Source organism: Salvelinus sp. IW2-2015, linkage group LG20 (assembly GCF_002910315.2).
Source record: "Salvelinus sp. IW2-2015 linkage group LG20, ASM291031v2, whole genome shotgun sequence".
NCBI lineage: Eukaryota > Metazoa > Chordata > Actinopteri > Salmoniformes > Salmonidae > Salvelinus > Salvelinus sp. IW2-2015.
In genome coordinates this window covers 7,761,466-7,788,008 of record NC_036860.1, presented here as the reverse complement: position 1 = coordinate 7,788,008, position 26,543 = coordinate 7,761,466, and the positions used below count along the sequence as shown (strand labels likewise).

The 26,543-nt window shown below is 44.2% G+C and overlaps 1 protein-coding gene across 2 annotated transcripts; it reads right to left on the bottom strand.

Annotated features, from left to right (window-relative positions):
• Positions 1-1,949: 1,949 nt before the first annotated feature.
• LOC111980597 (F-box/LRR-repeat protein 19) lies at positions 1,950-24,941 on the bottom strand. 2 transcript variants are annotated; one of them, XM_024011409.2, is made up of 11 exons: positions 24,239-24,941; positions 18,973-19,158; positions 11,537-11,680; positions 11,277-11,363; positions 9,226-9,408; positions 8,524-8,556; positions 6,985-8,207; positions 6,586-6,749; positions 6,267-6,428; positions 5,774-5,995; positions 1,950-5,444 (listed from the first exon to the last, which is right to left on the bottom strand). In XM_024011409.2, the coding sequence occupies exons 2-11, from the start codon at positions 19,141-19,143 to the stop codon at positions 5,287-5,289; spliced, it is 2,547 nt and encodes an 848-aa protein (XP_023867177.1). In that variant the 5' UTR covers positions 19,144-19,158; positions 24,239-24,941; the 3' UTR covers positions 1,950-5,286. The 2 variants fall into 2 exon arrangements, with proteins under 2 accessions (XP_023867177.1, XP_023867178.1); XM_024011410.2 differs by lacking the exon at positions 8,524-8,556.
• Between the last annotated feature and the right edge of the window lie 1,602 nt (positions 24,942-26,543).

Here is a 26,543-nt window from a genome sequence, read left to right as displayed (position 1 = left end):
AGATGATGCAATCTCTATTGCACTCCACACTGCCATTTCACACCTGGACAAAAGGAACACCCATGTGAGAATGCTATTCATTGACTACAGCTCAGCATTCAACACCATAGTGCCCTCAAAGCTCATCACTAAGCTAAGAACCTTGGGACTAAACACATCCCTCGGCAACTGGATCCTGGACTTCCTGACGGGCCGCCCCCAGGTGGTAAGCGTAGGTAACACATCCGCCACACTGATCCTCAACACGGGGGCCCCTCGGGTGTGTGCTCAGTCCCCTCCTGTACTCCCTGTTCACTCATGACTGCAGGACTCCAACACCATCATTACATTTGCTGATGACAGAACAGTGGTAGGCCTGATCACCGACAAGACAGTCTATAATGAGGTCAGAGACCTGACCGTGTGGTGCAAGGACAACCTCCTCTCAACGTTATCAAGACAAAGGAGATGATCATGGACTACAGGAAAAGGAGGGCCGAGCTCGCCCCCATTCTCATCGACGGGGCTGTAGTGGAGCAGGTTGAGAGCATCAAGTTCCTTAGCGTCCACATCACCAACAAACTAACATGGTCCAAGCACACCAAGACAGTTGTGAAGAGGGCACGACGAAACCTATTCCCCCCCCAGGAGACTGAAAAGATTTGGCATGGGTCCTCAGATCCTCAAAAAGGTTTTACAGCTGCACCATCGAGCATCCTGACGGGTTGCATCACTGCTCTGCCTCTGACCACAAGGCACTACAGAGGGTAGTGCGTACGTCCCAGTACATCACTGGGGCCAATTTTCCTGCCATCCAGGACCTCTATACCAGGGGGTGTCAGAGGAAGGCCCTAGAAATTGTCAATGACTCCAGCCACCCTAGTCATAGACTGTTCTCTCTGCTACCGCACGGCAAGCGGTACCGGAGCGCCATGTCTAGGTCCAAGAGGCTTCTTAACAGCTTCTACCCCCAAGCCATGATTCCTGAACATCTAATTAAATGGCTCTCCAGACTATTTGCATTGCCCCCACCCTCTTCTACTCTGTTATTATCTATGCATAGTCTACATGTACATATTACCTCGACACCGGTGCCTCCGTACATTGACTTTGTACCGGTATCCCCTGTATATAGCCCCGCTATTGTTATTTACTGCTGCTCTATAATTATTTGTTATCTCTTTGTTGTTATTTTCTTAACTGCATTGTTGGTTAAGGGCTTGTAAGTAAGCATTTCACTGTAAGGTCTACCTGTTGTGTTCGGCACATGTGACGAATACCATTTGATTTGTCACGGAGTAGACTGATACATATGGATTGTGGATCGATGACATGGGGTAAGTCTGTATAGTGAAATAAGTATGCCCCCAATGCAATTCTAAAGTACAATACATCCAGTGTGATTAGAGTTTTGTCAAATTAACAAATAGTCTTTTGTTGATTTTATATAACTTCTCAACCTCGTTTAGCATGATCTATTCAATTATGGCATAATTCTACTATTTGTATTCATTTGCATCACTGTCAGACATACTTTTATTTAAGGCTAAGCGCAAAGTCCACTTTTGTGGCAATTCCTTCTTGTGGTTAGCTTCACAGATGGGTCTGACCACCATTAATCAAATAAGAACTGTCTTATAAATTAGGGTAATTTTAAATGACACCAAGCTATATAGTTATCTAGCACTGTAGGTGCGCGAGACAACTTTACCAGCATCATGGCATACGTATCGATGAATCGTGACAAATGAAATATGGGTGATAGTGTAATCAATGTGTAATAACTACATAAATGAATGAACGCGTTAAGTTACGTGATATGCAGTCATATTCAGGTCAAGCTTATTTGACGTGTCTTTGACACGCAACGAGCCAAACAGCGTTCCATTGAAAGTGGACTAAGAGTGAGCTGCTATGTAGACAACATAACTTAATGTAAAATCTGAGAAATCAGCAGAGGCCACACAGTGTAAAAACCACCCCACTGTCTTTTATTTAGTTAGTCATTTTACAGTAGTCACTCGTAAGTAGCTGCCTTGAGTTTCTCTTTTTCACATCGTTCTACTTTTCTTTCTCATTTTGATCAACACAATGGAAGAAACAATGAACAAGAGCAAAACAAAAACGAAAATGGATAAAATGCCCCTTCTCAAAGAAAGCAGGAATTTTGGCAAGAGGTGATGACAATGTTGATCCAGTGCATCGCTCTGGTGCAATACAGTTTGGTAGAGACAAGACTGTACAATCTAGGGGTCAAGTCTGAGTCAACTTGACTAGGCTGGGATGTTGGGATCAGGATGGGGTTGAGAATATGACAGATTTGAGTCTGGAATAATTTCCTTATCGGACTACCGGATCAATTCAAATGAACCACCACCCATTTATTTTCTCTGAAAGTGGTTGTCAGTTTAACTTTTGATATGCTTTCTAATGCAAGAACATACTGGATGACAAGGAGTAGTAACAATCCCACATTACGGATGGAAGTAAACAACATTTTTGGAAAACTGACCCATTGTCTATGAAAAGTTAAATATTGATTTGGATGAGTGTGTATGGCAGAAGGCAATTTCCCACCATTTATTGGACATTTGCTTCCCTGTAAGCCTCAGCCCACCACAATTACAGTTGCTACATGGTAAGCTCAGCTCTGTAAGCAGCATAGCTTAGTGGCAAACAATGACTTAGCTATGATCTAAAGTAGGACTCAACCTGAGCTAACATTGAAACACGCTGGACTACCCAGCTAAATGGTAACTAGCATGGACAGCTAATTAGTTATATTTTTGAATCAAGTTTGAGGTTCATGATTTGGCTGTTTTTTTAATTTGACCTGTTTTAACATATATATATACCCCTTTCAGGGTAATAAAGCACACTATAGCTCAGTGTTCCCTCCTAAATTGTCTTATGATCGATCAGTTAGTGCAATCTTGGTACCAATGCTTTGTACGCAAGTCTATAAATTCACACAGGAACACTGGAAGCGATTTAGAATACACAACTGGGTAAAGATGAAACCAACCTTTTAGGGAAAGGGGGATACCTAGTCAGTTGTACAACAATGCAATGGGACAACTACCATTTGTCTAGTGGCTCAATAGTTACTGGCAGGTCTCTAGCCCTACATGTATACCCAAAAGAAGCTGATTTGAGTTCTAATAATGGTATTGGGAATTTTAACAGAACCGATGAGGATGGAATCACTGAAAGTCTAACAGAATAGTTGAAAAGATACGGAAACACATTATTTAGATGAGAATTACAGATTGAGGCTCAAGACTGTCCACCAACCTGCCTAGAGTTGGTGGGGTTTCACTCCAGATAGCACACAGCAGCAAGATCCACTGTGGCACTGAAGCACAAATACAGATCAACATGGCTCAGGAAGTGGACAACCGCTATAGAAGGAGGAGAAACACAGACAAGGGAAACACTTGACCCAACCTGGCATGATTGAGTCCAGCATTGCAGGACAAAGTGCTGTCCAGTCCAATACTGAATGAACTGGCCCTATCAGTCCGATGGCTGTTTGAACTGGTCCAATGCAGCCAGATTCAGCTGAATACCGTTTACGCATGTCAAATACTGCTCATGTTAATTCAATACAGCTATAAAGTATTTTCAATTTCCTCTCAACCAAATTCAATACAGCTTGGGCTCTGGTCTGAACGACCTCCTGTACATGCTGGTTTCAACCGATAACATCCATTATTAGTAATGATAGTTGTTCCTTTTCCTGCTCACCCTGACTGTTGACGTTGGCCTATGAACTGGATTGAGAGTGGATTGGTTAAAATAAGTTGAGACTGAATAAAAAAAATACTGCACTGGATTTGTGATTAGAGTCAAAACCCAGCATGCACAGGGGTAACCCTAATGGAGAAATAATTTGGGGGTTAATGCTGCAACTGAGTCAAACCCTCATCCTACAAGACCTTAAGGTAATGACATTGCGATGCAGGTTGGATGGGCTGGGATGTTCCTGGCTTTGGAAGATAAGCAGCATGTGGACACTGACATGAAAACCCAATTCTGGGGAAATATTCAAAGTCCCTCACATCTGAGGCAGAAGTCCAACCAGGGTCAGCCTTAATTTTAATCCCCCCTGCCACGTGGAGCAGCGAGCGCAGTGCATCGGACGGTCTCGGTTTTCGACAGTTTTCCCAATTCATACTCAAAACGTGTCAGTCATTCACTTCTAAGTTTGTGCGGTCGTGATCTAGACTGAACCAGTCTGCACATATACAAGATAAGGTTACATCAGCCAGGCATCGTGAAGCAGGGAATAAAGGGGCCTTGACGAATTCCAGGTCTGGAATGGAACAGTACGGTAAGCATGGTTCATTGCAGTCGGGCACAGCAAGGTCCAGCTCTCTGCATAATGTACGCACACAGCACAGACGGTGGGCAGCATAAGCTGCAAAAGGGCCATGGCAGCAGAGACCGAGTGTGATGGGAAGGGCTGTCCAGGGTACGGAGTAGGACAATCAGATTCACAAGGATGGACAGACCCCATAAGAATGGCACGTTGGGCGGGAAGAGGTTGTGGTCGGAGCTAGGAGTTTTGGGCTCTAGTGGCTCTCGGCCATTGAACAGGATATGTAGGACCTTGAATGTCCTTACCCCCCTGAAAGATTGAGGGCAGCAGAGAGCTTAGTGGTGAGGGAAACAGACACAGGTCATATCTCCGTCTCTTTCTCGCTCCAATTGTCACATTAACACTGTTTACATCTCTCACACATACTTAGACACACACACAAACACCAGCCCAGCATCCGTCTGTACATTAAACGGCTTCTGATGGGGCGCAGCCTCTGGCATTGGGTACATTCTTCGTAGTCTGACGCCACGAAATTGATTCGTTCGTCAGGAGCTTTTGATTATGGAGTGCAAATTATGCTAGTTCAAGACGGCGGCGCAGTGCAGTGCAGTGCCTTTACACATGTCAGCTGGATAATGTGTGCCATGGTTGGTGTGAGGATAGGAGGGAGGTAAGGGGCGGAGAGTGGATAATTTACAGTAAACTACATTTATATACACACACCCATTGTACAGATATTGAATATGTACATGCTGAAACATTTTCAATGATGTCCGTTCACAAACAAGTCAATCCAGAGAAATTTAGGCAAAGGTCTATGGTTCTCATTCTCTAATTCCCCCTTTCTCTTTCGTGGCTCCCACTCCGTGTCCTTTTCCCTCAGTGGCTAGCTCACTGCCCACATCGCAGGGTCCCTCTCGTTTGCTTATCTCTCTGTAGTGTGGCGGTGGTTGATGTGGGGGGGAGGAGGGCGTCGCAGGCCCTTAGCTGTTCTTGAGCAGCACTCTATCGTCAGGGCAAGGGAAGGAGAGGAGCTGACAGACATCGGGGGTGAGCAAGGTGCAGGAGCGCAGGTCAGCGCTCTGTAGGGAGGCACAGCGGCGCAACAGGGGCAGGCACTGCTCCGTCACCTTAACACAGCCTGCGGACAGGAGGAAACAACAGGAGGTTAACAACCAACGGTCAACCTACATAACCACAATGACTGCAACACTTCCATGAGTAGACCTGGTTTAAATATTTGAATCAGGAGCCAGGCTGATATTGTTCGGAAATAAGAACAAGTATCTCTGTATGTTGCTACTTTAGCATGATTAAACATCTCAGAGGGAAGAAGAGGTCAGTATCTGGAGCAGATCCCTGCTCATTAGTGGTCTAAACCTGCAATACTCAAATACACAAAAAAGAAAAAAAACAGGGTACCTACCTTGGGTGTATTTGGGGCTAGTGAGTCTACCGTGTAGTCTTTACCTGCCAGGTTGAGGTGGGTGAGGCTGTCCTTCAGTGGAGACATGGGGGAGGTCAGTGTGTGGATAGTCTGGTCCGTGATGTTGCCACACTGACTCAGGTCCAGCTTGGTCAAGTGGGGCAGGTAGCGCACCAAGAGGCGGGACGTGACATCTGTCAAGTCCAGCCCGGCCAATCGCAGCTCCGTTACGTTCTGGAACCTCCCCCCTCTGCTCTCTCCATGAGCTTTTTGACCAAGAACAACCAAAATATGTTACAGGACTTTTAAGATTCACAGTCTGTGTGTATATCATGCTTATGAAGAGGGAGTGGTTGTTCACTTGCAACAACATTCACTGGAAACAAGCATGACAGTGAAATTAAACAGTACATTACAGCACAGATTGGCATTTGTGATATCAAGTCTATCCAATGAACACAACATGGCATCTTCCCTTCCATAATGTATTGCAGGTTATGGATGGCTAATCAATCATGTGAGTGATTTGTCACTAACCTGTCCGAGTGTCAGTAGGGGGCGCCAGTAGCTCCCTCAGGTGCGAGTCCTTCATGTCTTCTACCCGGCTGAGGTCGAGCAGACGCAGGCAGGGACAAGCAGCCTGACACAGGGCCGACACAGAGGACCAGGGACAGCCCGACACATTCAGCTCCAGTAGACCTGGGAGAAAAAGAGGAAGGCCAGGAGTTAGCGTAATCCCTGAGGCAGACTAGCAATACGGTGATGACAGCCCAACTACAATAGGACATGATCAGGCTATATTGATGGAAAAAAAGATGTGGTAGGGAGGCAGAGGTGTTGAATGAACACAAGATACCTTGTAGACGGTTGATAAGCCACATGAGCTGCTTCTTCGAGATGTTGGTATAGCCCAGGTTAAGGGAGACTGGTTGCCTGCGGATTATACCACTCAGCATAGGAGGGGTGATAGAGCGCTGCCGGCTGAGGTCAATCTGAGTCCACAATCTCTTATCACAGCACCTGAGAGAGCAAGACAGAAAATAAAAGACTGGGATGAGAACAAAAGAAAGTCTGGTCTACTGTACACCACAGAATTTGAGACACTGCAGTCAATGAATATCCTTTCAGGGATGGTTTTCTATTGTTCTCAACAACAAAGATGCATTTCTTAGTAGTCCAAACAAGTGTGTGTTGAACCACCCTCTTCCAGCCCAACCGGAAGCTGACCACATCTAAACCTTTTGTCTAGACTTACCACCGGCTCCATGTCCGACAGACCCTCATGCAGACGCACAGCTCCCTCTGGCTGAGGTGCTGGAAGACGTGGAGCCAGACGTCTCGGGGCATCACGTGGGAGGAGCCGCTGTCCAGGGGCAGGCAGTGGGGCTCGGGGCAGGCGGGCGGTGGCCGCACCAAGTGCCGCTCCATCTGAACAGGCCGGGGAGGCGAGGGCACAGCAGGGGGGCTGCGTTTCATCATCTGCGAACGTGGAGCCATCCGGGACGGCTGTGACCGGGGTGAGGCGGCGAGGGCTGACATGCCCCCTGAGGAGTTGCTGCCTGGGCTCAGCAGCCCCCCACCTCCCCCATTGGATGTGGTAGTGGCAGTAGAAGCGGAAGAGTTGCTACTGTTCCTTGACGTTGGTTGGGACCCTGTTTGCTTGTTGCTACGGATCTTGTTGCCCTTGTTGCCCTTGCCAGTTCCGTGTCGATGGTTGGCCACCGAGCCTCCGCTGCTGTTGTTGGCGTTCTCCTTCTCCTGAGTCTCCCGGTCCCTCACCCCCGCCCGTGTCCGTCCATTGCGCGTCTCAGAACCGTTGCTGCGCTTACCGGAGAATCCCTCGGAACCTGGCGAGGGGCCGTGGCCGGAGGAAGGTGGAGGCTGAGTGGACGAGAGAGGGGAGGGTGGAGGCAATGGGGTAGACTTCCGACTCCTCTCCCCGCTCTCCTCATCATTCCCGTCAGTCGTGAGCCCCTTGCGGCCCCGTGGAGGTCCCTCCCCCCTACGCCGAGGCTTGTCTCCCACAACCTGCTCCTCCACCGCCTCCTCCTCCTCCTCCTTAACACTTCCCTCAGAGTCCTCACTGGCACTGAAGCCCAGCTCCGCCAGCCTCCTGTCCCTCTCCCTGTCCCGTTCCCGATTGCGCTCCCTTGCACTGTTGCTATAAGCGACGGGTACGGGGGAGGAGGGTTCAGAGCCGCGGCGGCCATCTGAACCGGAAGGTGAGTCAGAGTCGGACTCCGAGTCGGACTCGGAACTAGACGAGCTCGATGAGCTGGACTCGCGGACACGCTCAAGGAGCTGACACATGCGCTTGAAGCGCTCTAATTTCTCGCGGTGGTGCGAGCGCTGGTCCTGGCTGGCCGTGGAGGTGGGGGACTGTGTGGAGTTGGAACCCCCTCCGGAACCCTGGCCACCTCCGGTGGAGGAGTTGGGCCCATTGGACTCTGCAGTCTCTGACACGTTTGGCTTCTGTTTCTGTCATGGGAGGGATAACGTTAGTGAAGAGAGTGACAGAGGAGCATCAACCCTAACCTATACCATTGAGAAATATAACTAACTCAACTAAGAGATGGATTCAGTCCATATCCCGCTCGATTGAAATTCTAAGGCAATGTTCCCGCATTCGAGAAGACTGCATTCACGGTAAACTGTGCAGATGTCGGCTCAATCAGAAATCACTTTTTTTTTTTTTTATGTACGGGGATCTACCGCGATACAGATTGAATCTAGCTCTTAGTTACCATATGCTTTATGACGGAGCTTAAAACTTGATCTTCATATGAAGATTTACCTTTTTCAAGCGTTTTTCATGTGCCCCTTTCATCTGAGTGAGAAGGTCAGACAGAGACAAGAGTTGGCAAGCTGCGTTCATAGCAACTGGTCACAACTGGTAGGCCTCTAATCAACGATACACTGAGCATTCAAAACATTAAGGACACCTGCCCTTTCCATGACAGACTGACCAGATGAATCCAGGTGAAAGCTATGATCCCTTATTGATGTCACTTGTTAAATCCACTTCAAAATCAGTGTAGATGAAGGGGGGGAGACAGGTTAAATAAGTATGTTTAAGCCTTGAGACAATTAAGACATGAATAGTGTGTGTGTGCCATTCAGAGGGTGAATGGGCAAGACAAAATATTTAAGTGCCTTTGAACTGTGGGAAGGTTTGTGTCAAGAACCGCAGCGCTGCTGGGTTTTTCATAATAGCGTTGATACACACAGTTCCCCATGTGTATCAAGAATGGTCCACCACCCAAAAGACATTCAGCCAACTTGACACAACTGTGGGAAGCATTGGGGTCAACATGGGCCAGCATCCCTGTGGAACGCTTTCTGCCCCTTTTAGAGTCCATGCCCTGACGAATTGAGGCTGTTCTGAGAGCAAAAGGGGGGGGTGCAACTAAATATTAAGAAGGTGTTCCTAATGTTTGGTATACTCAGTGTGCATGCTAAATGTTTGCATACTGCAACACTGCAAATATCTTCCAACCTTCTTTTTGGGGCCGCTTTCCTGGGGAAGCTCCTTCTCCTTCTTCCTCTTGTGACCGTCCTGCCGCCCCCCATCTTCTAAAGAGGGGGGTTTCTTTTTGGTGGGCGGAGGATCGTCCGTTAGCTTCCATCGGCCCACCTCCCCGTTGTCCATCCGCCTCTTCCCTGAGCCATCACCCCCGTCCTGATGTGTGGAGAAAGGGGAAGAGGATTTAAGAATATGTACTGTGCATTCGGAATGTATTCAGACCCCTTTCCTTTTTCCACTTCGTTACATTACAGCCTTATTTTTAAATGAATGTAAAAAAAAAATACAAAATACAAAAAATACTCAACCTACACACAATACCCCATAATGACAAAGCGAAAACAGGTTTAGACATTTTAGCAAATTTTTTAAAAGAAAATAACTTATAATTGAGCTCAGGTGCATCCTGTTTCCATTGATCAGCCTTGAGATGTTTCTACAAATTAAATTAATTGAACATGATTTGGAAAGGCACACAAGTTCCCACAGTTGATAGTGCATGTCAGAGAAAAAACCAAGCCATGAGGTTGAAGGGATTGTCCATAGAGCTTCGAGACAGGATTGTGTCGAGGCACAGATTTGGGGAAGGGGCCAAAAAGCATTCTGCAACATTGAAGGTCCCCAAGAACACACTGGCCATCATTCTTAAAAATGGAAGAAGTGTGGAACCACCAAGAATCTTCTTACAACTGGCCGCCAAACTGAGCAATCGGGGGGAGAAGGGCCATGGTCATGGAGGTGACCAAGAACCTGATGGTCACTCTGACAGAACTCATCTATGGAGATGAGAGAACCTTCCAGAAGGACAACCACATCTGCAGCACTCCACCAATCAGGCCTTTATAATACAGTGGCCAGACGGAAGCCAGTCCTCAGTAAAAGGCACATGACAGCCCGCTTGGAATTTGCCAAAAGGCACCTAAAGGACTCTCAGACCATGAGAAACAAGATTCTCTGGTCTGATGAAACCAAGATTCAACTCTTTGGCCTGAATGCCAAGCGTCACGTCTGGAGGAAACCTGGCACCATCCCTATGGTGAACCATGGTGGTGGCAGCATCATGCTGTGGGGATATTTTTCAGCGGCAGGGACTGGGAGACTAGTCAGGAATGATGAACAGAGAAAAGTATGGAGAGATCCTTGGTGAAAACCTGCTCCAGAGCCCTCAGGACCTTGAGACTGGGGCGAAGGTTCACCTATCAACAGGACAACAACCCTCAGCGCACAGCCAAGAAAACACAGGAGTGGCTTCGGTGCAACGACACTCCCCATCCAGCCTGGCAGAGCTTGAGAAGATCTGCAGAGAAGAATGGGAGAAACTCCCCAAATACAGGTGTGCCAAGCTTGTAGCATCATACCTAAGAAGACAAGGCTGTAATCGTTGCCAAAAGTGTTTCAACAAAGTACTGAGTAAAGGGTCTGAATACTTATGTAAATGCGGTATTTACGGTTTTTATTTTTAATACATTTGCAAAGATTTCTAAAAACCCGTATTTGCTTTGTCATTACGGGGTATTGTGTATAGATTGAGTGGGGGAAAAAACAATGTAATCCATTTTAGAATGAGGCGTAACAAAATGTGGAAAAAGTCAAGGGTCCTCCAATACTTTCCAAATGTTAAGAATGTTAAGAAGAAATTCTTATTTACAATGACGGCCTAAGAACAGCAGGTTAACTGCCTTGTTCAGGGGTAGAACGACAGATTTTTACCATGGCAGCTCGGGGATTCGATCTAGCAACCTTTCGGTTACTGACCCAACGCTCTAACCACTACGCTACCTGCCACCCCTACTATAGCCTACTTCAGCCTACTTCAGTATATGAAATGGGGATAGGGTCAATGAAACACAAAGAAGTTCCCATTTAAGAGCTTATTTACACAACGTGTTCCATTCCTAATCAATCCCCCTACCTTATCAACCATTATTGATTAATCCATACAATCATAGATGTCCTTTGTCACCCTCTGGTTTAGTTTTATCAGCAGAGCCTGACATACCAGTGTTCCCAGTCACAGTTCTCACCTTACTGGTCTTGCCTTCCTTGTGGCATTTTGGACACTCCCAACAATTCGGGATTTCATCGTTTATGATGCCTTCTGCTTTACCCATCTGTAGGTTGGAGAAAATAAAACAATGAAATCACAATAATCATTCAATCAATAAATGTATGTAACCAATACTAGATAGAGCAGACATTTGACTTAAGACCGTATGAATGGAAGAGAGACACACACACGTCTCCAGCTATGACAGCCGGCCATACACAGAGGGTCTGGCCCCACCTTGAGGCAGCTGGGGTGGATTATCTCGTTGCAGATGGTACACTCCATCAGAGAGAGGCTAAACTTCTCTTCTTCCGTGTCCACCGTGTCCTCCTTCCCCGCCTCCCCACACGAGAAGCACACGGCTGTGTGGGGCAACACAGGCTGCAAGGAAGAAAAGAAAAACATAAAACACGTTATATAACCATGTTAAACAATATAATATACACATTAGGTGTGGAACGTAGGCCTGTATTTATTCTATATAAATCAAATATTGTATGTGGGCCCATTCAGGATAGAGGGCTCAGAGTTGGAGCTGTAACTATGTATTCATTCACTATGGATGGTATGTTTATTATGTATTCAAATTGACACTCAGAAAAAAATATTGGACACCTGCTGCTCTTATGAGGACCTAGCCAATTGAGTGTGTGGATGAAAGCAAATGCATAAAAAAAAAATTGTTTAGCGGGTTTTTGAGTGCTTTTCAGAACACAGGGACAGAGCACTGTTTTTATTAGGTTTATTATTCTTGGACACATTACCCCAGTTGTCCAGCTCAACATTTTCATTAAACTGCCAACAGTGGAATTTCGACAGTATCAAAAAAATTTACTGAACTGAGGCCAACAGAATCTAACCTAGATCAATTGACAAATGATTAGGCATTAATATGAGAGTAGGTCTTCAATCTGCACAGATTCTGTGGATTAGTATCTCCGTAGACATCCAACCTAATTTCTTTCCTTCCCCACAAGATATGTTTTCTAGACAGATAGCTAGGAGACTAACTGATCAAAGCAAATTGCTACCCTCCAAAAAAACAAACACCCAAGTAACAATGTGCTCAGTTACCAAGGAAACGCATCACATTTTCCACATCTAAGCTACCAGCCATCTATGCCATTTGAGGGTATTCGCAAACCAATCGATAAAAAATAAAAATCACACCCTAAATCACTAAAGGCGTTCTAACAAGCTTATCCATTTTCATGCAGGGGATGACTACTCTATTTTGATGACAAATCGCATTGTGAAACAGCTTTTCTAAACCAGAGGGGCCGATTTGCAGAATGTAAGCAGCAGCAAACAGTTGACATGTTGTATGTCATACAGTGCCTTCAGAAAGTATTCATTCCCTTGACTTCCACAATTTGTTGTGTTACAGCCTGAATTCAAAATTGATTAGTGAAGCATGTTTTCAGTAAAATGTTGCTAATTTATAGAACATTTTCTACATAAATCTAATTTACATAAGTGTTGACACCCGAGTCAATAGAAGCACATTTGGCGTCGATTACAGCTTTGAGTCGTCTTGGGTATGTCTGTATCAGCTTTGCACATTCTTCCTTTCAGATTTTCTCAAGCTCTGTTAAATTAGATACATATTAGTGGTGAACAGCAATCTTCAAGTCTTTCCACAGATTTTCAAATGGGATTCAAGTCTGGGCTTTGGCTGGGCCACTCAAGGACTTTCACATTCTTGTTCTCGAGCCATTCCAGCATTGCCCTGGTTGTATGCTTGGGGTTATTGTCCTGTTGGAACGTTAATCTTCGCCCCAGTTAAGGTAATTTGCACTCTGAAGCAAGTTCTTATTTGCCTGTATTTGGCTCCACTTATTGTTCCCCACCCTTACCAGTCCTTGAAAAGCATCCACATACCATGAGGCTGCCACCACCATGCTTCACGGTAGGGAAGGCGTTAGACAGGTGATGAGCAGTGCCTGGTTTTCTCCAGACATAGCGCTTTGCATTCAGGCCTAAGAGTAAAATATTTGTCTCATCAGACAACAGAATCTTTTGCCTCATGATCTCAGAGCCTTTTTGCAAACTCCAGGTGTGCCGTCATCTGCCTATTTCTCAGGAGTGGCTAACGTCTGGCCACTCTCCCCTAAAGCCCAGATTGGTGAAGTGCTGTAGAAACTTATTTTTTACTTCATTTTATTTATTTAGCCAGGATAGTCCACTCAGTAACAATTGCCAATGTTTTCCTGGGAGTCTTGGGTTCCATATAATCAATAAAAGATATATATATACAGCATACCCACTTGTATACATACAAAAGCACATCTAAGACTGCTTTCCTTCTGGCAGGTTATCCCATCTCAGCCAAGGAACTTTGTAGTTCTGTCAGAGTGGTCATTGGGTTCTTCGGTCATCACAAATAAAATTGTAAAAAATAAACCTCCCTGACCAAGGTCCTTCTTGCCTGGTTGCTCAGTTTGGTCAGACGGCCACCTCTAGGCAGAGTCTGGGAAGTTCCATATTTTTGAGACCAATGTGCGCTTGGAAACTTTCAACACACTATAAATTGTTTTATACCATTCCCCAGATATACAGTGGCAAGAAAAAGTATCTGAATTTCTGCATAAATTGGTCATCAAATTTGATCTCCCTTGTTAACTGCCTTGTTCAGGGGCAGAACAACCGATTTTTACCTTGTCAGCTCGGGGATTTGATCTAGCAACCATTTGGTTACTGGCCCAACGCTCTAAACACTAGGCTACCTGCCGCCCCGTCTTCATTTAAGTCACAACAATAGACAGTGTGCTTAAACTAATAACACACAAATTCTTGTATTTTTCTTGTCTATATTGAATACATAATTTAAACATTCACAGTGTAGGTTAGAAAAAGTATGTATGTATTTGAACCCCGAGGCTAATGACTTCTCCAAAAGCTAATTGGAGTCCAATCAATGAGACAAGATTAGAGATGTTGGTTAGAGCTGCCTAGCCCTATAAAAACACTCAAAGTTTGAGTTTGCTATTCACAAGAAGCATTGCCTGATATGAACCATGCCTCGAACAAAAGAAATCTCAGAAGACTTAAGATTACGAATTGTTGACTTGCATACAAAAGTATCTCTAAAATCCTCGATGTTCACCAGTCCACGGTAGGACAAATAGTCTATAAATGAAGAAAGTTCAGCACTGTTGCTATTCTCCCTAGGAGTGGCCGTCCTGCAAAGATGACTGCAAGAGCACAGTGCAGAATGCTCAATGAGGTTAAGAAGAATCCTAGTTCACACCAGACATCCAAGAATATTGCTGAACTGAAACAGTTTTGTAAAGAGGAATGGTCCAAAATTCTTCCTGACCTTTGTGCAGGTCTGATCCGCAACTACTGAAAATGTTTGATTGAGGTTATTGCTGCCAAAAGTTATTAAATCCAAAGGTTCACAAACTTTTTCTAGCCACTGTATGCCTCATTACAATTCTCTCTCAGAGATCTACAGACAGTTCCTCAGATTTCATGGTAGTTTCTGCTCTGACATGCACTGTAAACTGTGGGAACTTATATAAGACAGGTGTTTTTCTAAATCATGTCCAAACAATTTTATTGGCCACAGGTGGAGTCCAATCAAGTTGTAGCGACATCAAGGATCAAAGGAAATTGGATGAACCTGAGCTCAATTTGGAGTGTCAAATGGGTGTGCATATTTATGTAAATCAAGGGGTATGAATATTTTCTGAAGGCACTGTAACTGTAGTCATCAATGGGTTATGTCAATCAATTGTGTATCATAAACAAAATGAGTTTATATTCCAGTCTAAACATGGGTTACTGTTTAGATGGGATCTCAATGAGTGTGAGGGATATGCCAAAAGCTCGTCCTTTCACATTCGGGAAAAGTTGCGGGTCAAAACATGTTAGCAGTGTATGTGGAGACTCCCTTCGTCACATGTTTGTTTATTGTTTGGCAGGGTGGAGGGTTTGTGTAACAGGAAAAACAACCTTAACTTCAGTCTTGCATGGATAAATTACAATATGTGTTACCGAGGTTAATTAGGCTATGTAATGTGCTCTATATACCAGATGCCAATCAAATATCATTTTACATTGAAAATGACAAAAGCAAGTATACTGTGCATTCGGAAAGTATTCAGACCCCTTTTTCCACATTTTGTAATGTTACAGCCTTATTCTAAAATGTATTCAATTGTTTTTCCCCTCCCTAAATCTACACACAATACCCACAATGTTGACAAAGCAAATACAGGTTTTTCGAAATTTTTGCAAATAAACGGAAATAACATATACATACGAATTCAGACCCGTAACTCAGTACTTTGTTGAAGCACCTTTGGCAGCAATTACAGCATCGATTCTTCTTGGGTATGATGCTACAAGCTTGGCATACCTGTATTTGGGGAGTTTTTCCCCATTCTTCTACTCTCAAGCGCTGTCAGGTTGGATGGGAAGCGTCGCTGCACAGCTATTTCTTGGTCTCTCCAGAGATGTTAGATCGGGTTCAAGTCCGGGCTCTGGCTGGGCCACTCAAGGATATGCAGAGACTTGTCCCAAAGCCACTCATGCGTTGTCTTGGCTGTGTGCTTATGGTTGTTGTCCTGTTGGAAGGTGAACCGTCGTCCCAGTCTGAGCTCCTGAGCGCTCTGGAGCAGGTTTTCATCAAGGATCTCTCTGTACTTTGCTCCGTTCATCTTTCCCTTGATCCTGACTAGTCTCCCAGTCCCTGCTGAAAAACATCCCCACAGCATGATGCTGCCACCACCATGCTTCACCATAGGGATGGTGCCAGGTTTCCTCCAGACGCGACGCTTGACATTCAGGCCAAAGAGTTCAATCTTGTTTCTCATGGTCAGAGTCTTTAGGTGCCTTTTAGCAAACTCCAAGCGGGCTTTCATGTGCCTTTTACTGAGGAGTGGCTTCAGTCTGGCCACTCTACCATAAAGGTCTGATTGGTGGAGTGCTGCATAGATGGTTGTCCTCCTGGAAGGTTCTCCCATCTCCACATAGGAACTCTGGAGCTCTGTCAGAGTGACCATCGTGTCCTTGGTCACCTACCTGACCATGGCCCTTCTCCCCCGATTGCTCAGTTTGGCCGGTCCGCCAGCTCTAGGAGTCTTGGGGATTCCGCATTTCTTCCATTTAAAAAATTATGGAGGCCACTGTGTTCTTGGGGACCTTCAATGCTCCAGAAATGTTTTGGTACCCTTCCCCAGACCTGTTCCTCGACACAATCTTATCTCTGAGCTTTACGGACAATTCCTTCGACCTCATGACTTGGTTTTTGCTCTGACATGCACTGTCAACTGTGGGACCTTATATAAACAGGTCCCACAGCCTTTCCAAATCATGTCCAATCAATTTAATTTACGACAGGTGGACTCCAATCATGTTGTAGAAACATCTCAAGGATTATCAATTGAAACAATGCACCGGAGTTCAATTTCAAGTCTCATAGCAAAGGGTCTGAAGACGTAAGTAAGGTATCTGGTTTTTATTTAATACATTTGCAAAGATTTCAAAAAACCTGTTTTCGCGTTGTCATTATGAGGTATTGTGTGTAGATTGTTAACATTTTAATATTTATTTAATCCAATTTAGAATAAGGCTGTAACGTAACAAAGTGGAAAAAGGGGTCTGAATACTTTCCTAATGCACTGTATGTTCTGTGCATGTTCCACAAATTAGTGTCAGATGTTACAGCCTATCTAGAAAATGGCATCAGTTGGAACAATTCATACACTACCATTCAAAAGTTTGGGGTCACTTAGATATGTCCTTGTTTTCCATGAAACGAGTTGCAAAATGAATAGGAAATAGTCAAGACGTTGACAAGGTTATAAATAATGATTTTTAATTGAAATAATAATTTGTGTCCTTCAAACTTTGCTTTCGTTAAAGAATCAATTACAGCCTTGCAGACCTTTGGCATTCTAGTTGTCAATTTGTTGAGATAATCTGAAGAGATTTCACCCCATACTTCCTAAAGCACCTCCCACAAGATGGATTGGCTTGATGGGCACTTCTTACGTACCATACGGTCAAGCTGTTCCCACAACAGCTCAATAGGGTTGAGATCCGGTGACTGTGCTGGCTACTCCATTATAGACAGAATACCAGCTGACTGCTTCTTCCCCAAATAGTTCTTGCATAGTTTGGAGCTGTGCTTTGGGTCATTGGCCTGTGGAGGAGGAAATTGACTCCAATTAAGCGCCGTCCACAGGGTATAGCATGGTGTTCCAAATGGAGTAATAGCCTTCCCTCTTCAAGATCCCTTTTTCCCTTTACAAATCTCCCACTTTACCACCACCAAAGCACCCCCAGACCATCACATTGCCTCCAGGATCTTTTCATTTTGTCTGCGTCTCACGAATGTTCTTCTTTGTGATCCGAACACCTCAAACTTAGATATTCTGTCCATAACACTTTCCCCCCCCCAATTTTCCTCTGTCCAGTTTCTGTGTTCTTTTGCCCATCTTAATCTTTTCATTGGCCGGTCTGAGATATGGCTTTTCCTTTGCAACTCTGCCTAGAAGCCCAGTATCCTGGAGTCGCCTCTTCACTGTTGACGTTGAGACTGGTGTTTTGCAGGTACTATTTAATGAAGCTGCCAGTTGAGGACTTGTGAGGCATCTGTTTCTCAAACTAGACACTAATGTAATTGTCCTCTTGTCTGGTTAGAGCCAGTTTGCATTTTCTGTGAAGGGAGTAGTTCACAGCGTTGTACAAGATCTTCAGTTTCTTGGCAATTTCCCACATGGAATAACCTTCATTTCTCAGAACAAGAATAGACTGATGAGTTTCCGAAGAAAGTTCTTTGTTTCTGGCCATTTTGAGCCTGTAATCAAAACCACAAATGCTGATGCTCAAGATATTCAACTAGTCTGAAGAAGGCCAGTTTTGTTGCTTCTTCAAAATCAGCACAACAGTTTTCAGCTGTGCTAACATAATTGCAAAAGGGTTTTCTAATGATCAATTAGCCTTTTAAAATGATAAACTTGGATTAGCTAACAACATGCCATTGGAACACAGAAGTGATGGTTGCTGATAATGGGCCTATGTACGCCTATGTAGATATTCCATTAAAAAAAATATATATATATATATATATAACATTTTTTTTTTTTAAATCAGCCGTAAATAGTCATTTACAACATGAACAATGTCTACACTGTATTTATGATCAATTTGATGTTATTTTAATGGACAAAAAAAAAAGCTTTTCTTTCAAAAACAAGGACATTTCTAACTGACCCCAAACTTTTAAACGGTAGTGTACATTTACTAATGCATTAACTTTTGCATGCAATAGAGCAGTGGCACTTTTCCTAGTGAGAGTATAATAATATTGGTAACGAGACAAGAATGAGCAGTGTGTGTTAGGGCTGGGAATTGCCAGGGACCTCACCATACGATATTTGATGCCGATACAAAATGTATTGCAATTTTCACCATTCTATATGTATTGCAATTCGATACTGTGATTTTATTGCGATTCGATGTTAAAACATATTGTTCACCATATGTCTACGGCAGAGGGACAAGAGAGAGCCATGAGAAGTTTTGATCAGTCATGGAAATCTAAATGTGCTGAAAACAAATTGGCTGCCTATTTAAAAAGAAGATGGAGAGTACAGCCATAATATCCTAATATGTAACTACATCGATTTCTCCCCCCATCACTAGTGTGTGTTCTAACTTACCGCTGTGCACTGTCGGAGCAGACAGGACTGCTTCATCCTTCCAGGCCCGCCAAACTTTTTCATGTCCTTGCAGAAGTGGCACTCGCCGCACTCGGTCCGCATGCAGGCCTGACAGCGCCGGCACCGCGTCCGCCGCCGCCGTGCCCCTCCCAGAGCCTTACTGCCTGACATCCCCTCTGCAGTCAACTGGGGAGAGGGGAGAAAAAAAAGAGATACAGGTAAACACAAATGTACACAGCGCATTCGGAAAATATCCAGACCCCCATTTTATTACGTTACAACCTTATTCAAAAAAAAAAAAGTTAAATCTTCACAGAAAACAGAAATACCTTATTTACTTAAGTATTCAGACCCTTTGCTATGAGACTCGAAATTGAGCTCAGTTGCATCCTGTTTCCCTTGATCATCCTTGAGTACCTAAAGAGCTCTAGGACCATGAGAAACAAGATTCTCTAGCCTGATGAAACCAAGATTGAACTCTGAATGCCAAGTGTCATTTCTGGAGGAAACCTGGTACCATCCCTACGGCGAAGCATGGTGGTGGCAGCATCATCCTGTGGGGATGTTTTTCAGCGGCAGGGACTGGGAGACTAGTCAAGAATGAGGGAAAGATGAACAGAGCCAATTTCGGAGAGATCCTTGGTGCAAACCTGCACCAGAGCACTCGGGACCTCAGACTGGGGCGAATGTTCACCTTCCAACAGGACAACGACCATAAGCACACAGCCAAGAAAACACAGGAGTGGCTTCGGGACAAGTTTCTGAATGTCCTTGAGTGGCCCAGCCAAAGGCCGGACTTGAGCCCGAACGAACATCTCTGGAAAGACCTGAAAATAGCTGTGCAGCGACGCTCCCCATCCAACCTGGCAGAGCTTGAGAGGATCTGCAGAGAGGAATGGGAGAAACTCCCCAAAAACAGGTGTGCCAATCTTGTATCGTCATACCCAAGAAGACTCAAGGCTTTAATCGCTGCCAAAAGTGCTTCAACAAAGTACTGAAAAATGTAATATTTCAGTTTTCTATTTTTAATAAATTAGCAAAAATTTCTAAAAACCTGTTTTTGCTTTGTCGTTAGGGTATTGTGTGTAGATTGATGACAGGGGAAAACTATTTTATCCTTTTTAGAATAAGGCTTTAATGTAACAAAATGAAGAAAAAGTGAAGGGGTCTGAATACTTTCCAAATGCACTGTACATAACAGATAGTCCTATGCACTACATATACAGCTACAGCCTATACCATATGCACATACTGTCTGACATCGCCTCTGCAGTTAACTGAGGAGAGAAGTCAACACAAACTGAAGAAAATTAGACAGGTTAGCACAAAAATACACTGCAAATACAGATGAGCACCACAATCTGAATATCCCCTCATGTCATATGGGAGGGAGGACAAACAGTTCATGAACATACACAAACTGGGGTGTTCTCCAAAGAGAGGATAGATAAAGAGAGAAGGGACAAGAGCTTATTCAGTGAACATACTGAACACGCACGCCAGTGCAATCGGACATTAAGAGACAGAGAGAAAGACTGAGGGTGCAAACACTAGTGAGCAACAGGCCAGTCTGCTCTCTAGACTACTCCTCAGACATACACCATAAGTGCTGACAGGCTATAACTATAGCATATGCTCCTTACCCCCATGTTATCAAATACAACAGGGCAAATACTGTTGGGAGTGTATGGAATCTCTGCATTCCATGGCCTCTAATAAAAATAGGATTGGTTTAGTCTTAGCCTAAGCCCATGTGACAGGCCCCAAGCTAGTTGCATAACTTGGAACACAAAGCCTTGGGAACTTATTTCTTGTACCAACAAATCTCGCCTCCGCCCCTTTACTCTAGCAACTAGTACAGGTGATCCTAAATGTCCTCAAAACAGCCAGGATCAAAGAGCCCGTGGCTAAGGCACTGAGGCCCTGGGTCTTCTCTTCTGTAAAACAATAATGTGGTTCCTGCCTAGAACGAGAGACTGGTCAGGAAGATCATTATTGCATCATGAGTGACTGAGGATGTTGAGGGGTTTTGGGAGGTTCAAATTGCATTGCGCGGGGCAACTAAACAGATATTTTAGCCTGAGAGAATAGGCTTTGAAATGTCTAATGGTCCCATGATTCATCATTCGACCGTGGACATTTTTTTTTTACAATCTCAGAGATTTTGTGTAACTGCGTTTCAAATTAAGTGCTCACTGATGGCACAACCGTTGTCTCTGTGGACCTTCAGCCAGTGGATGAACTGCATTAGGCTACCATTTCTTCTGTTTTTAGAACCTGTAAAAAAGAGGCCAGGTTTAATGTTGGCGCCACAATCTCTGGATGGTACTTTAAGGCATAGTGCTTATTTAAAATCTATAAGAAACAGACCTGTACAGGCCTATCTACTGCACAATTACATGAGGGTTAGGCATATTTTGCCTGTTACAGGTAATACACAACAATAACTGATTCTTTTCGGAAAGAATTCAAGAGTATTTTTTGGACTTCGGTGGATATTTTCAAAAATAATTGTACCTACAGGGGGCATTGCAGCATGCAGTGTCTGGATTTGAAAGACCAGCCATTCAATGGGTGCAAGTCATCTGCTCCCGTCCAGCATGACCTTCGACCTTCGATGTCATTGAGGAGTTTACCACATCAGTCACCGGCTTCATTAATAAGTGCATCGACGACATCGTCCCCACAGTGACAGTACGTACACAGATGACACAATCTCTATAGCAACCCACACTGCCTTCTCCCACCTGGACAAGAGGAACACATATGTGAGAATACTGTTCATTGACTACAGCTCAGCGTTCAACACCATAGTGCCCACCAAACTCATTATTAAGCTAAGGTCCCTGGGACTAAACACCTCCCTCTGCAACTGGATCCTGGAATTCTTGACGGGCCACCCCCAGGTGGTGAGGGTAGGCAACAACATATCCGCCAAGCTGACCCTCAACACGGGGGCCCCTCAGGGGTGCATGCTTAGTCCCCTTCTGTACTCCCTGTTTACCCATGACTGTGTGGCCGCACACGACTTCAGCACCATCATGAAGTTTGCTGACGACACAACCGTGGTAGGCCTGATCACCGACAGTAATGAGAAAGCTTATAGGGAGGAGGTCTGAGACCTGGCAGTGTGATGCCTGGACAACAACCTCTCCCTCAAAGTCAGCAAGATAAAGGAGCTGATTGTGGACTACAGGAAACGGAGGATCGAGCTCATCCCCATTCACGTCAACAGGGCTGTAGTGGAATGGGTTGAAAGCTTCAAGTTTCTCGGTTTCCACATCACTAAGGATCTATCATGGTCGACACACACCAACAGTCGCAAAGAGGGAACGACAACGCCTCTTCCCCCGCAGGAGGCTGAAAAGATTTGGCGTGGGCGCTAAGATCCTCAAAAAGTTCTACAACTGCACCATTAAGAGCATCTTGACTGGCTGCATCACCGCTTGGTATGGCAACTGCTTGGCACCCGACTGCAAGGCGCTACAGAGGGTGGTGCATCCAGCCCATTACATGACAGCCGGCCAAGTAATTGACTGTTCTCTCTGCTATGGCACAGCATGCACCAAGTCTGGAACCAACAGAACCCTGAACAGATTCTACACCAAGCCATAAGACTACTAAATAGTTCATCACATATGCATTTGCTACTGTTTATTATCTATCCTGTTGCCTAGTCACTAGCTCTAGTTATATGAACATATATACCTCAATTACCTTGTACCCCTGCACATCAACTCTTACTGGTACCCCGTGTATACAGCCAAGTTATCGTTACTTATTGGGTATCTTATTACTTTTCTATTATTTCTATACTTTCTATGTCTCTGCAATGCCACTGTTAGTCTACACCTGTTGTTTACGAAGCATGTGACAAATAAAATGATATTTGATATCATGTCAGATGTGTAGTAGGGTTGGGCCATATTTGAGAAAACCTCTTCAACAATATGCTACTCCAAATATCGCGATATCCAAAAATCGTTTTGCTCTGTTAAAGACTAAATCACTCCAGACTGTTCAATTTGTGTGCTTATTTACAATATTAGTCGCATTCTCATAAAATTATCTCTGTTAATTCATTTGGACTTAATTTACAACATATTGATACAGCCTAACTGATAAAACTGCACAGTTTTGATTTGTAAAGATCAAATAGAGTATATATAGTCTTGCACTTCCCGATATATCATCAATGTCAAATATCACGATATAATCATATATCAGCCCAACCCTAATTTGTAGGCTATACTTTGCATGAAGTAATGTAGATAAACAGATGTGTGTGGAATATAATGAGACAGAGTAATGCACTGACAGCTAGCTGGCTTGGAGGGTGAAAAGCAGCGAGGAGGATAATATAGGATGTTATAAATTAGAGCCAAACATGGACCAAGTGTATCGGTATCTCTCCATCTCACACAAAGAGAGGGGCTAAGGAAGGAGAGAGGGTAAGGAAGGACAGAGGCATGATATTGCAAAAACTGAACTGAGATAGATGTTAGTACCAGCCAGGCACTCATGAAATCAAAACAGTCATTTCAATGTGTGCCTCCCCAGAGCAGAGGAACCTTTGCCAATTAAGCCAAGTCATTAAATGGATGTGTTATAGTGCAGTAAACTTACATCCAGAGACTTGTTTTATAGGAAATAATTAAGTAAATACTGGGGTTTGATTAATGAGATGGCAAGAAATAATTCAACCAAGTATTGGTGTTGCTAGCTGCTGTGGCAAGCAAGCTTGTTAGCCTGCTTCCTAACAACCACAACAAGCATTTACTTAGCACACAAATCATGTATTGATAAAACATGCTTGTAATTTTTCATAGCAATGTTGTTTGTTGGGAGGGACTTGTCCATTCTGTAAGGATACATGGCTGCTCACATTATGGCCTGTAGCGCAAGATTGAATTGGATGACTAGCTAACGTTAGCTAGCTACAATGAAGATGCGCAGCCAATAACTTAGCAGCTAACGTTAGCTAGCAAACCAGTGTGGCTGCTTTACTGGCTACTGTACGTAGTTAGTTCACTACATGTTGTGTAGTGAACATGCTGTACATGAATAACATTGAAAAAATGCATTGTTATATCAATGAATAAAATGATCAATTGATTACACACAGTCCTCCGTCATCTCTCCTCCATTCGCTTCCCTGCAATGTTCTTCCTCTTTCATATTGCTCAGCATCTTGCAAAAATAATGTAGTAGATACCTGATCACATTGAATATGTGAGTTTAGTGGTAAACTGTTACAATTACTAACCTCTTGGTATCGAGTCGCATACTCCTTGGTCGCGCATTAGAAATAATATTATTAGCCAACAGTTAGCTAGCTAGCTTTGATATTAGCTGTTAGGGGATCGCTTCCTTGTTTCTTTCTCCTGTAGCCTTTCTTGCCGATTCTGGGTCCCGTATGGCACGTTCATATGCGTTCCATGTTGTTACAGTAATAATGGAGCCAGAAAGATAACTAGATTTTTCCTTCTTACCGGTCTACTCTAGATTAGGCAGAGATGTAAAGGGTTGCCGAATGGGTATGTAACAATACATTTCAAGACGCAACACATAGCGTTTTTTGTGCCATTCACTCCATTCTTTGACCCCTATCCCTGTTTCTTGGTCTCTCAAACGTCTTCCAACGTGTTCTTGAGGTCTTCAAAACATGCAAAATGGCACATGATTTCGAGAGAAAACGTTTTGTTAAAAAATATCTTATTTCGCAGCTTAAATGTCTGCTGCGGGTTTCCCTATAAATTCCAGTCAAAATGAAAGAGAAAATCTGAATAGACGGATGAGCGTGGCTATTGTTCTCGTTTTCTATTGTGTGATTCTTGTTTTGTGTTTTTTTTATTAGCTCGTCAGCAACCTTGCTACTTTAATCCGAATACACGTTTAATCGTCCGTATGCTATTGGTAAGATATGTGGCCATCGTTCTCCATTTTTATCTAGAAAAAAAATAATTAATAAATAAATATAGTAAATAAAATATGGGGAGGAAAAATATTGCCGCGCCTCCCTTTCAAGACGTCAGGAGCGAAGCCTATAGAATTGTGGGATTTGTAGTATAAAGAGTGTAGAACCAACCAAGCTCTAATTGTCCCACTAAAAGGCTGTAAAGGAAGGCTTGTTGGACATTCAAATAGTCAGTAAACATCTGTATGTATTCTATGGAGGATTGTGGACAGCAGTGGGCATTTTCTTTTTGTGTCTAAAATATCCACAAACAAAAAGTCTGTGATGAAACTGTACATAAAAAAAGGTGAAGAGACAGAAGGGTAGATTACCCCAGTGTTTCCCAAACTTGGTCATGCCCTAGCACTACACAGCTGATTAAAATAATCTAGTACTACGGTAAAAGACAAACGTGCACCCAGAGGGGGCCCCAGGACAAAGTTTGGGAAACCCTTTGTTACCCAATACTAGGTTGATGTTATACCAAGTGAACACCGCATTCTTATTGGCAGACTCAATAGCCCTGGCTTCTCAAATGACTGCCTCGCCTGGTTCACTTCTCAGATAGAGTTCAGTGTGTCAAATCGGAGGGCCTGTTGTCCGGACCTCTGGCAGTCTCTATGGGGGTACCACAGAGTTCAATTCTCGGGCCGACTCTTTTCTCTGTATATATCAACGATGTCGCTCTTGCTGCGGGTGATTACCTGATCCACCTCTACGCAGACGACACCATTCCGTATACATCTGGCCCTTCTTTGGACACTGTGTTAACAAACCTCCAAACGAGCTTCAATGCCATACAACACTCCTTCCGTGGCCTCCAACTGCTCTTGAATGCAAGTAAAACTAAATGCATGCTTTTCAATCGATCGCTGCCCACACCTGCCCGCCCGTCCAGCATCACTACTCTGGATGGTTCTAACTTAAAATATGTGGATAACTACAAATACCTAGCTGTCTGGCTAGACTGTAAACTCTCCTTCCAGACTCACATTAAGCATCTCCAATCCAAAATTAAATATAGAATCGGCTTCCTGTTTCGCAACAAAGCCTCCTTCACTCTCGCTGCCAAACATACCCTCATAAAACTGACTATCCTACTGATCCTCGACTTTGGCGATGTCATTTACAAAACAGCCTCCAACACTCTACTCAGCAAACTGGATGCAGTCTATCACAGTGCCATCCGTTTTGTCACCAAAGCCCCATATACTACCCACCACTGCGACCTCTATGCTCTCGTTGGCTGGCCCTCGCTACATATTTGTCGCCAAACCCACTGGCTCCAGGTCGTCTATAAGTCTTTGCTAGGTAAAGCTCCGCCTTATCTCAGCTCACTGGTCACCATAACAACACTCACCCGTAGCACGCACTCCAGCAGGTATATCTCACTGGTCATCCCCATAGCCAACACCTCTTTGGCCGCCTTTCCTTCCAGTTCTCTGCTGCCAATGACTGGAACGAATTGCAAAAATCACTGAAGCTGGAGTCTTATATCTCCCTCTCTAACTTTAAGCATCAGCTGTCAGAGCAGCTTACCGATCACTGTACCTGTACACAGTCATTCTGTAAATAGCACACCCATCTACCTCATCCCCATATTGTTACTTATCCT

Bases quoted from the DNA above. Each gene is read 5' to 3' on its own strand.
- LOC111980597 (XM_024011409.2), bottom strand. From the start codon at position 19,143: ATGTCAGGCAGTAAGGCTCTGGGAGGGGCACGGCGGCGGCGGACGCGG. The intron at 8,208-8,523 runs GTAAATCTTCAT...CTCCCATGACAG, and splicing joins ATGAAAAACGCTTGAAAAAG to AAACAGAAGCCAAACGTGTC. The intron at 6,750-6,984 runs GTAAGTCTAGAC...TTGCTCTCTCAG, and splicing joins TGTCGGACATGGAGCCGGTG to GTGCTGTGATAAGAGATTGT.